Below are 13078 nucleotides of genomic sequence, written 5' to 3' on the forward strand. Positions count from 1 at the left end.
GAACATGCCTTAAATGTTGGTGTTCTGTGGAGTTCTGTGTCATCTATCTGTCTCACTCACAACTCAATTATGACTTATGTTTTAATGATTGCTAAATTTGTATCGCCAACTAAGATTTCTCTCCTGAACTTCAGAAAAATATATCTAAATATCCACTAGAAATTTCCACTCATATTTCCTAAAGATACCTCAAATCTACATCTTAAAATTTAAACTTCCCTCCCCTCCTCCACTTACACCTATTAATCTTTTGCTTTCCCATCCCAGTGAATGGCACATCATGATCATACAAATTAGAAACCTGGGGATTAGTCTTGGAACTCTTAGCTGTCTCTTAGGCCCTATGTCCAGTCAATCTCAAGATCACGTTGGCTCTACCTTTTAAGAATATATTGGATCTTTGCATTTTCTCTCTACCACCCGTTGCTTCCATCCACTCTCCCTTGGATTACAAGAGAAGCTTTGTAACTCATTACATGGCCTCTAGTTTTTCTGCTCCCCAATTCATTCTCTGAAAAGCTGTCAGAGTGCTCTTTAGATGAAAATTTAATGATGTCTCTCCCCTGTTTAAAACACTTCTTCCCATTTCTTTCAGGATAAAGCCCAGCATAATCTGGTTCATGCTTATCCTCCTAGCTTTATTTTATGCCACCCTTCTCTCTTAACTTTCTTTAATTTCTTTACTAAACTTGTGTCCTCTCCAGGTGCCCTCCTAGCCATCTTCACAGGACTATATCTGCAGTGCTGGATATTGCTCAATAGGCAGATTAATAATGTGTATAACACCTGCAAATCAGAATTTTAATAATTTTGGGTAAAATAATTTGATATTTAATATATCTTTTTAAAAAAGCACTGAAGTATTTATCAAGGGAAAAATCACCACTTAAGTTACAAAGAAAGTATGGGATTATGTAGTGTATATGTTATGAAGCACAATTATAAAATGAACATTTATGAGCTTAAGAACTAGAGTGTAAGAATCACAATTCAGCTTAAGAAACAGAACAGTACTAAAACTAATATCAGCTTCGTCCCTGATTCTACCCCCAGCCTCCCCTTTAGAGATAACCATAATCCTAAATTTATGTTAACCATTCCCTTATAAAAAGTTTTCTCACTCATATACTTATGCCTAAATAATATATTTTTAGTTTTGCTTGCTTTTGAGATTAGTAAATATGGAACTCTTGATGTGTGCCATCTTCTGAAACTTGTTTTTCACTCAAACTATGCTTCTAAAGTTTATACACATTATCCTAATTATAGCTAACAAGTGTTCATTGCTGTAAAGTATTCCCTTGTGTGAATATTTTTTATCACATTTCGTGTGATAGACATTTAGGCTTATCCAGTATTCTACCATTGTAAGTGTTGGTATCTTGAATGACATACACAAGAGTTCTTCTAGGATAATATCTTAGGAGGGCAATTATTGGAATGTTGGATATATGCATATTCAGCTTTATAAGATAATTTGTTGCCAATGTGATTGTGCTTTATACTCCCACAAGAAGTATAGAGTTTACTTTGCTCTTATACTTGCAAAGAACTTATATTTTCATACTTCTTAATTTTTGTTAGTCCAGTAGGTATAAAATAGCATTTTTTCTGTATTTCCCTGATTGATAAAAAGGTTCAGTTTTATTTTAATGTTAATTTACTCTCCTAATGCCCTCGTATTTTACCATACTTTTGGTACTGTGTTAGATGTCTTTTCATATTGATTTGTAGGAGTTTTAAAAAATATATTCCGGAATATAAATCCCTTGTCTCCCATATATGTTGCAATTATCTTCTCAGTTATAGCTTTCTTTTTGCTCCCTTTATGGTGATTTAACATGAAGTATTACAATTACCTACTTATCACTGAACCTACCTCACCAGACTAATAGGTCCTAGAGGTAAGACACTATACCATATCTTATTCATTTTTGTTCCCTAACATCTAGCAAGTACTCAACACATAGTAGTGTTGCTTAGCACATACAGTTGCTCACTAAGTGTCTGATGAATGAATGACAGGATGAATGAGTTGCTATGACTTTAGAAATGGTGAATCAATTTTTTGTGGTCAAATTTCATTTTATGCAAATTGGCTACACCATGCTGCTGAATCCAACAGAGTCAGAAAGTACACATTACACAATTTCCTGCAGTTGCACTTCAAAGGTGGGTGTCAGACACAAATAAGAGGTGACAGATCTTTAGAGAGGTGGCAGGATGTTGTTTATAAAAATTCATTACCAGCTCTGAGCATTTGACAATGTTCACTTTTCATTCCTTTCAATGCACTTACAGTTAACCAGATTCCCTATTGTGGGGTAGTATTTAGCCTAAATTTATCACAAAGTTAGAAATGATGTTAAGACGCAAGATATGGATTACATATTACAATGGATATGCAAGATTCATGGTTTGTGTCATTAATTTGAAATTGGTTACCTTTTTAGTAATGGTGTCCGGAGGTACATCCCGCCTCCCAAGAGGATAAGGATTCCACTGGCCACTAGGAGATACATCTTCTTGTCCATTGTCTAAAATGTTGCTTTGCTGGGACGGGGTCTATTGCAAAAATGGTATGGCATTCTTTAGTGATGTAATAGAAGTTTATCATAGTTTTCTGAAAAGAGTCCCTCCTGATTATGGTAAAATTAATTTTGTTTAATCACAGAAAAGCATATATCCTAAACTGGAGGTATTATTATACACTATTTACGTGGTGAGAATTGTAAATTAATAGCTTTTTGGAAGCAGTGAGAAATTCAATTAAAATAACCATCTTATAGTTATTTACTGAATTTTAAAGAGAAGTTTAAATTTACAGTACTGGAATAAAAATAATCAGGATAAAATTAACCAATTGTTAAAAACTACAACATTTTAAAGTTGCTTCGTTTCTTTAGTGTGATCTTACCATTTGGAATATAAACTGAAACCATATAATACATAGTATGTAACTTCCAATATTCCAAAACATAACCTAAAACAAATTTTATAAGGCTGTATTGATTCTGGGAGAATGTGTCTTGCACTAATCCAAAATGGTATTAACACTAGCATAGTGCGAGATTCATGGCACTATGACATTATCTACAGATCGCTTAGAGGAAAGATTAACACATCAAAAAATATTGTGCTGTTAGAACTTCAGTGTAAAAAAATCATAATTGTTTTGATTCCAAATTTATTTATATAGATCATTTATGCATTAAAGTTTACACTCCATATATATTTTATTTTTGGCTGATTTACTGCTTATTAGTTTTGACAAATAATAATACTCCTGTCTTTATTGATATTACTACTAGATATTTTGGGAGGCTTCTGTAGTCTGACCTGAGTAACAGAAAATAATCATACATCATCAGAAAGATGGCCTCCCATGGAGGGATACAGTAATGCGATATTTTTCCTGTCGAAGCCGATTAACCTTTTCCATAGGCTTTCTCCTCCTCTCACCTAAGGGATATACAAGTACTACTTAATTTCCTGGGGAATTCTTATGTGATGAGATATTATACTCAATGTTTCCTATGCCATTTTCTCTACATGTTTTGGAGGATCCCTATGGATAAAGAAAGCCTGGTTAGAGAGTGTATGTGCATCTCTTTGTGTGACGAACGGTCCTCCAACCCTGGAATGAGGGAACTGGGCCATTCTCTTCAAAACATGGCGCAGATGGTCGCTTGCCAGGCTTCATCCAGTTATACGGAGTGCTCCTAATTGTTCTCCTTTAGAAAACAATTATATAACCACCCTATCTGCATTTTGACTACATGCATTTTTAAAAAGCATTGCTTGGAACTATTAAAAAATATTATCTATTATGACAAGGTTAATTAAACAAAATTAGATGAAATTTTCCTGGGGTCTAGTGGATATAGTGAAAAGTAAGGAAATAATTCAATTTTCTTCTTTGACTTTGGCCATGTGAATTCCTTTTTCATGAGCATATCAGAAAGTATGAAAAAAGAGGAAAAAGGTACCGAATTGAGGCTCCTGGGTTAGTTGGGAATGAATTTACATGTGTTTGTTTGAAAATAAAATAGAGGTAACATATTTATAGTATATATTACTTGAAAATAACCAGACAGCCATTCAATGACCATCTGTCTGATTTCAAGCATTAATTTTCTAGTCTTTACCTTTTAGAGATTAATGTTTGCATATGCCCACACACGATTTTTCTAGCTATTAATATGATAAATCAAACAGTTAAAATTAAGCAGTTAAAATATAATTATGCAGGGCAGGCACTACTGGAGAGTTTTCTTTTTGAATTTTTAGTACTCATGTCTTTTCTGGTTTGGTTTCTTTGCCAATGAAGTGGGATAATAAATATATTCAACTAGCTGGGTCTGTGGAACACAGATTTTTGATAAGTGGTCAGAATTCAACACATATAATCTTTTTTTCCTCCATATCATCTTCATCTCCATCTCTATTTCCTCCACTAAACTCCCTTCAGCTGCCCAGACATGACTCCTAGTCACAGAGAGCAACTGAGAATTGCAAGATTCTTTTCAATGTAAAAGAAGGCTAAAACCCTTAGTCAAAATCCTAATATCATGATAATGAGATTCTTCATTAATTTAGCAATTAATCTCTCTCTTTTTAAAATTAGAATTAACAACCGCACCAATTTCTTTTTGTTACAGGGCCCAAAGAGAACATAAACATGCAGACACGTGAAAAAAATACTTTGACTAGACAGCAAGATTAAAGGAATTTCCTGAAAGCAATTTCCTTTATTAATTTCAAGAATGCTCTGGCCTCTTTGTTTTTCTGAAGTGAGACACCCTAGGGGTGACTTAAGTTTGCAAAAAATAGACCGTGAAAACAGTTTATTAATGTTTGGGAGGGAGGAACCCAAAAGAGAATTATGCAGTGGGTTCACATTCTTTCTCAAAAGGAGTGAGTATAGCTATTCACAAAAAAATGTACTTCTGATAAAGTGCTCCTGAACTTTACATAAATGCAGTTACTTAGTTGTTAAAATTCTATGAAAAGTTACAAGGAGCAACTGTCACTATTGAATTTTATTATTTCAAAGAAAATAAGCAAATTGAGGTTCAATTATTTTTAGTACCACATTCTAGTTATTTTCTTTAGATACTTCAAAAGGTTAAGAATTAGTCTTTTCCTCACCACATATGACCAATTAAATATAAAATACATGGAAAATCATCACAGTATACCATTTCTTCAGCTTCTAAATTCTGTAGATCCTTAATATTTCAAAATAAAAGAAAAACTCGTCAATGTGATTTAGTGAAAAGTCAGAAATTATATTTGTTAAGAAATTCGGTAATGCTAGTAGAAGTTTTGCTGAACAGATGCTAATCCCAAAGACGACTGTGGACATTTGTAGATTTAACGTTTATGATTTTGACTACTGTGAATGATCACAAGCATCTATTGGAAAGAAGAAGTAATTTCTAATTTTGCTGAGACATAAATGTGCATGAATATGTGTCTTTATATATCTGTGTATGCATGAGCATGTATATGAGTGTATGCATGCAGGTATGCATATGTGTGCCCATATATGAGGATATGTGTATGTAGAGGATTCACATATATGAGTCAATGAGCTTAGCTTATCCAGTAGCTTTGCTCTTGACTGTTAATTGATGGGTGCACTGAAAGCTTGGGAAATTCACTTATGGCATTTAGTTGGAGGAATTATATGAGAGTGGTATTAGAATTTGGCACTGTGCAAAGGTCTTGGGATATATTCCTTAAGAACTCAAGGATCTATTTTGCTTAGTAATTGGCACATGGTTCACAGAGGGCATTACCACAGCTTCAAAAAAATGTGTGAAAACAACTTTCCCCAAAGTATTTTCAGTGAAATTATTCTTTTTCTGCCTATTTTTGAAAAAAGTAGGTTATAAAGACAAATATACACCAAGTTTGGATCTTAATTATTATGATTTCACAGGGTTCAATCTGAAGATGGTAATGTAATGTCCAGATGATTTTAAAGCTAGTATTTCATTATAATGGTGGGGAAGCATCTGTATGAGTACTAAGCTTATTTTGGTAATTTTAGTCACTGTCTATGAGGATTTATGTGGATTCACAGGCTGAAGGCTTTTTTCATAATTAGAAAGATAAGTGAATTCTTCTTGAGCAATAGGTAGCCAATAATAAATGCAACAAAATCAATAGAAACTATAGGCTATAAGTTACCCCAAGGTGCTGCAGAAATATTACTTTGCTTTCAGCAAACAAAACGAAACAAAACAAAACAAAACAAAACAAAACTGGAATTAAGTAAGTAAACCTTGGAACTAGGGTGAACGAATGCATATCAGATATTGTTACTATTTGATCCTGAGTCATTTGCATAGGTCTATAAGAAAGGACATTAGAAATTTGAAAAGAATTCAGGTGCAAACATTGCTATCTAAACTCTAATTCAAAAGATGGTGGAATAAGTATCAATTAATAAAACAGATACTGAGGCCATCTTCTTCCAGGCAAAATTATATGAAAAGATCATTGAATACATATATTTCCATAATTTCAACTTCCCTTCCTCTGAAATTGTAATTTATATTAGTGTCTGTTTCAATAAGCCAATAAGCAGTAGGTACTATGGTGTAATACTATGTTGGTAAAAGTTAAGAAAAAAAAGAAAAAGAAAAAAATTATCAATTTCTCCAGTGTAGAAGAGACCACACTATTTATATTGGCAGCTGGACACCTGCAGATGGGGAGTTAGAAAAGGCCAGGGATTTCTTTCCCAGCCTTGCATGTCTCTGGAGCAGGAGTATTATGGATGATTAAGTTGTGATTTTCTTAGGTTCGAAACCTTTGGTCTTTTCCTGCTACCAAACATATTTCTTGGTGCTACTGAGTGCTCAGGAAATACAAGTGGATCTTAAATAGGGCAAGGTAACTACTAGCATTTATTAAGCTCAGCTAAATAAGAGAGCACTGTATCTGTAGCACATAGGGGATGATTTGGGTCATGATATATTTTAGATTAGTTATTGTGTTCTACTTATGTATTCTTTTCTCTATCCCATAAGATCTACTTTTCTGGATTGTTGTGAAGATAATATAATTATGCATATGAAAGAGCTTTATCAACTATTATGAATTACAGTCTATGAAAATGCCCGATTTTATAAACATTTGAGAAGACATCATCACATACAAGAAATAGCAGGTACTTGAGTGCTAAGCAGAGTCGGATTCAAATTCTACTACCATGCTAGGTGTAGGGGTTACAACAGTAAAACAGTGAAAATATAGTTGAGTTCTTTTATGTAACACGAGTCTCAGTTTCTTCTTCTATGCAATGGTGAAAAATAATTCCATTCAGGGTTTTTGTGAGCGTTGTGAAAAAAAAAAATTTAAAGTATCTCATGGTACTATGTACATAGTAGATTTCCAATAAATCCTAGTCTTTATTCTTCTCCTATCAAAATATTTATTTTTTCTACCATTTATCTGGATAATAAAAATGACAGTTTGAACTGACATTTTACAATATTATATCTCTCTTTGATAACATAAAATTTCAAGACATTAGCTAAGTTCAGTTACAACAGAACACATCCAAAGAAGCACACTGAACCATCAATAACGTCATAGAAAGTTGTCTTAAATGCTTTTTGGAGAGGCAGTGAATAAATGACAAATGAATAAATGAATGAATGAATGAATGAATGAATAAGTAAATAAATAGAGAATACTAATAATTTATAATTTAATAGCTGACTTATATGTCTTAGATGTTCTGGTTATAAATACTATTAAATTTTTTATTAAATTAGAGTAAGCATCAAAAGAAGAACATATTAAAGGAAATTAAATTTATTAAACTAATTTTGTGGTTTTCTTTATTTGCATTCTGTTAATATCAAAACAGGTTTTGTAAAATTACCATAGAAAATGTAATTTACTATCTATAATACAGAAAGACTATATTTAGCTTGTAGTCCACGAAAAATGTACAGTACTCAACCTGGAATATAATAAATATGAAAAAATAGAAATATTCAAAACACATAGCAAAATCTGGGAGAGTCTTTTCTTTTTATCCACATAAATATTCGCTGTGTAAATACTTCAAGTTCAGAGTTCTTCAATCTTTATTCAAAAATAGTTATATCCTTTAAGTAGTTTATTACAAATTTGTTTAAAAGAAAATTGAGAAAAAAATATTAGATATGTTTTGGTAGCCTAAAAAAAAAAAAAAAAATCCAAACCGAAAAACAAATAATTTGCTCAGTCAGGACCTCAGGTAGTACCCTTTTGTCAATTACCATAATGGAGGGATGGGGAGGTAGGAATCACAAAAAGGTGCCCTCTCTGGGTACATAACTTGCAAGAAGACAATCTCAGTGTAACAGGGAAAATACAAAAAAGGTGCTCCTTTCTTCTAATTACAAGAGGTTAAGTCTTGCCAGCAGAGAGTGTGGGGAAAGGGTCTGGATTTCAGCCCCTGAATGTTCCCTGGGGAGGGCACCACCTATACAAAAGTATGCTGCAACTCCATACCCAGTTCTTAACTGGTAATATGTTAAAACATTCATTTAGATTCCTTAGGACACTTCATTTATTCTTTCCAGGACACCCCAAAGTCATTTACCACAGTACTTAAGTAGAGGTAACCAGTGTTATCATTCAGGAATTTTATGAATAAAAAGATAGCTCCAGGATTTTCACAGGAGAATGAACAGTTTTGTCAATTTTATCTACTGAAATCTTTTTATTTCGATCTTACTCTATATTTTAGTTCAATTCTCATGGCTAACAATCATTTAGAGGCTGTAATGATATCTTAAATAGCTGATACTAATTTTTATTATCTTAAGTGGCAAGATGAAAGTGACTGTTTATTTCCATCCCTTGCTTTCTTCTCCCTTTTATTTATTTATTTTTTGGTGTGTATAATAAAGTATTGATGATAATTCATTTTGAGATAGACTATTTCAATACTTGAATTACTCTTTTTTGGGGGGGGCCTGGATGGCAGCTTATTTATTTATGTATTTATATTGAAGTATATTTGATTTACAATATTGTGTTAATTTCAGTTGTATGCAAAGTGATTCAGTTCTATATATATGTGTGTGTATATATATACTGAAATGTATATATATATTTATATATATATTCTTTTTCAGATTCTTTTCCATACTTGAATTATTCTTGGTTTGCAATTTAAGGTAGTTTCCAAAAAGAATTCCTTTAGGTCATCTCTGTGCCCAACTGAGTAAGGTTGCAATGTCTCCAAATATAACTCTGCAATATTTCTGTTACAGATCATCTTAGAGCTATAGTGATAGTTAATGAATCCATTCTAAAGGGTACCCCCCAAAACGTCAGAAAATTAATATAGCAACACAGAGGTTCCTAATTTATATCTGGAGAATAATTTATACATTGAGAAACAGTGCTTCAAGTGTATTACCATTTTTCAGACATTGAATATATCTATATTATCCTATAGATTGATGAGAAAATAGGGCTAAAAACTAAGCAAAATAAGGGGTTATCCATATGATATAATTTCAAGGGTTTCAAGCAATAGCTTCTTTCATGCAAAGATCTCTCAAATCTGCTCACTGTATTTTGAAATTCTATGATTGTAGTTTGAGGGTTTGATTTCTATTTAAGTACCAAGCCCTCCACGAAAGGTGTCTATTTAAGTTGTGATAGCTCGTCTGTTCCTTAGTGCAAATAAGTTTCAAGACCTTTTTGAACACTGGTTTTGTTAGGGCAGAAGATGAAATCCCTGGGCATCTAAGAGGACATGAAGAACAGACTAGAGGCTCCAGTGAAAAGGGTCTCACTGATGGTAGTGTGCTGGAGATGACTTGTACTAGCTCATGAGAGCTGACTATTCTCAGTCCCAATTCTGAGTTCAGTGATGTCAAGTTACTACTTTGAAATTGGTCAGAGAGGGAGTGTTTTATCACTGACATAGGTAAACACCATAAATCAGTCATTTTTCTCCCTGGAGAGAGTTACCTACACAATACTGGTCCTGTAACAGGAGACTGAGGACAAGGAAAATAATTTTCAAAAGTTCTCAATTAAGTTAGCTTTTTTTTCCCCCCAAAGTGATCATGGGTGATAAAAAAGCTGTGAATTTAAATGTCTCCTTAATTTTATTACTCTCCTCAGAGTAGGAAGCAAACTATACAGAGTTAGGGGCTGTCATTAAGGCTAATTTGACAATAAAACATGAGTTTGTGGTCTTAGAACACTCATTTTCCTGGGATGGGAGTTTTCTCCATATGTTCATTAATTTGATTAAGAGAAGAGTGTTTGAAGGCTACCATCATTTTGTTATCCTTACTTTTGCATTGCTTTTTTTTTTGTAAAAACTTACTAGGTTAATGACTACATTAATAATATAGTCATAATGACATATTGTGTGAAAATGACTCATTAGTTTCCATCGAAATGTAACTAAGAGTGCATTAGTCAATTTGAACAGGTAAAATGTGTATTCTCTGTTTTGCCTGAATAAAACAAGCAGAAACGTTCCTTTGACAATGGAAATGTTTCCTCTTACAGTATATTCCCTTTCAAATAAGCCTACATTTTCATTTAAAATCATGTGAACTTTCCACTTTTCCATTAAACCAGGATGAGTAAAAACTTGCTAGCTAAGCTACAAATTTGTTTCTCATGTTTTACTTCTGCATAATATTTCCTACAAAAAAAATGGGCTAAAGAAGTATTTAGAAGTTCCAACCACTTAACTTCCATTCTAATTTAGTATTCTATGTCTTTTCCAAAGGAATCAACTGAAATCCAATAATAATTTCTTTGTGTGTATGTGTCTCTTTGTTTTGTTCTTTTATTTTTATTATTTCTTTCACTTAATGAGGATTAAAACTGTAGTTCACGTCCATTCTTAATCTCACCTCTTGTACTCAACCAGCATTTATTTAATCTTTTCTTCTGAGAATTCCTTATTTATAGCTAGTTCACTGGTACATTTAAGACTTAGATTAATTGACCATAACTGTGTGGGTTTATTTCTCAGTTGTCTATTGTGTTCCATTGATCTATGTGTCTGTTTTTATGCCAGTGCCATCCAGTAATAATTTCTAGTTCTGTTCTCAGAATGCATCAGCAAGAGAATATAGGGTGGTCTCCAAAAAAGTAAAAAAAAAAAGAAAAAAAAAAGGTGTATATCAATACATACATATACACACACAAAAGAAAGAGAAGCAAATAATAAAAGAAAAAGAAAATGAATAATAAGAAAAAATGAGTCTTAAAGCAACACAAAAAGCCATGTACCTGCTCAATCCAAAAAGCAAAGCTGTTAAGCAGGAACCTGATAATCAATCTAGCTATAAATATTCATTTAGCAGCTAAGAGTTTGGGCTCTACATTGTTTGCCCTTGTGCTTTTTGGACTCCTGAGAGTCTATAAGCAGGGCTGTATGTACAGCCTAAACACATTACGTGAACAAACAACATTAATTGGCTTTGGTATGCTGACACATGTAGGGCAGTCCATACTTACTTTCTGAAGAGGTAGTTCTTGTAGATCAAATTTAGACTTAGTCTGCAAGTTTAAAGTCATGCTTCTGCCTGCATGCATTGCTGAAATACCTCCATAGGGCAGCATGCCAAGGTTAACTGTGTTGTGTTTGTAAGCAGCATTCTGAGTAGAGGAAATAATCATGTGACAGGATGTGAACACATGCTCAACAAACTGATTATTACATGAACATGTTTAAATTTATAACATTTAACTTTAAGCAGGCAAACAGTAACTTTCTTTTTTAAACATGCACTTGATCAGACAGAAGCATACAGTAAACAGTGTTAGTTATGCACATAATGAGTACCATCCAAAACTACAGAAAAGACAAAAAGCAAAGATAACATTCGTTTTACATTTGCTGCTAACTCGAAGGCATAAAATCTATCTCATATATCATGATTGTAGTGACTTTGGACAAATGTTCATCAGTGGCGGTCTATTAATTCAAAAATTTCAAACAGCGAGGACTTAATCAAATTTTGTCAGCTGCAAATCTCATGGTCTCTTTCACATTGTAAGATTAGCACGTACAAATTAGCTTAGCTTATAATTCTGCCTTAAAACTAATACACTGAAAAGTTAAAGCCAAAATCAGTTGCTTTTATTTCTCTGTCTATAGGCATAATTATGGCAACTCAGAAAAAAGAGCTGGTCAAAAAATCATTCAATCTGACCAGTGGATGATTGAACTTGCTTATTAGTTTAGTTAGACCAGTCAACGTGTATGTGAATCCAAATATTCTAACTTTTTTGTTGTTTCTTAAAAATTACATTTTAAACTGGAAAAATTTCATAATGAAACTAAAGGAACTATGATTTGAACTATTAATGCTATTTATCTGATATTCCTAAATACCTATAGAACATTCTAGTGATATTTGCATTGTAGCTACCCTTTAGTAGGTGCATCTAAAGTTATTCCAAGTGTCTGATAGGTAGTTTGTTTTTTTCTACAGAACTTCATTTAAAAATTAAAACATTTTGTATACCCTGTCATCAAATAGTTTCCATCAGTACAATCTCTACTTTCCACCTATCATGGACATGTAATAGTTGACAGCATTTGGCCCTTTTAAGTAATTCTCTTAATTCGGAAAAAAAAAATCTACAGAAGTTAACTTAGTACACTTTTTAAAACTGAATATTATTGAACATTAACAGCAGGCAGCTATTCTATTCTGAGGGCATTATTTGCAAAGAAATGATTTTTAGCACCAGAATTCCATCAACTGAAAGACTATATACTCCTGATGGTGTGCTGTCTACTAATCATATTTGTTATGGATCCCTGATTATTTCATCCAGAGATTTTTTTTCATTGTCACCATGCCAAAACTGAAAAGGACACTGAACATTTCAATCTAGCACTTGAATGACTCCTTAAGGGATAAAATGACTCCAGTCTAGTGCTCTCTCAGCTCCTATGGAAGAGTAGCAGTCTTAGACATATGGGTTCATGTTTTCATTTCTCTCAGTCAAATGGGGCTCTATAGTGGAAGCATGAGCCCTGAGATAAAACCAAAGGAGAAAACAAGCATCTTTA

The 13078-nt window shown here is 33.0% G+C and overlaps 1 protein-coding gene across 13 annotated transcripts in view; it reads right to left on the bottom strand.

Moving 5' to 3' along the window:
* The window catches only part of LRRC7 (leucine rich repeat containing 7), a 499495-nt gene that overhangs the window by 86336 nt on the left and 400081 nt on the right, over nt 1-13078 (bottom strand). For 9 of the 13 annotated variants that reach the window (XM_028489260.2, XM_028489261.2, XM_028489267.2 and 6 more), the window contains one exon: nt 2446-2565. The exons of 3 other annotated variants lie outside the window; for them this stretch is intronic. In XM_028489260.2, coding sequence (XP_028345061.2) covers nt 2446-2565 — 120 coding nt within the window. Of the gene's footprint in view, nt 1-2445; nt 2566-11511; nt 11653-13078 lie in introns of all 13 variants that reach the window. One more of the 13 variants, XM_055084529.1, reaches the window with a different exon arrangement.

The sequence above is a fragment of the Physeter macrocephalus genome, chromosome 4, assembly GCF_002837175.3.
Source record: "Physeter macrocephalus isolate SW-GA chromosome 4, ASM283717v5, whole genome shotgun sequence".
Classification (NCBI taxonomy): domain Eukaryota; kingdom Metazoa; phylum Chordata; class Mammalia; order Artiodactyla; family Physeteridae; genus Physeter; species Physeter macrocephalus.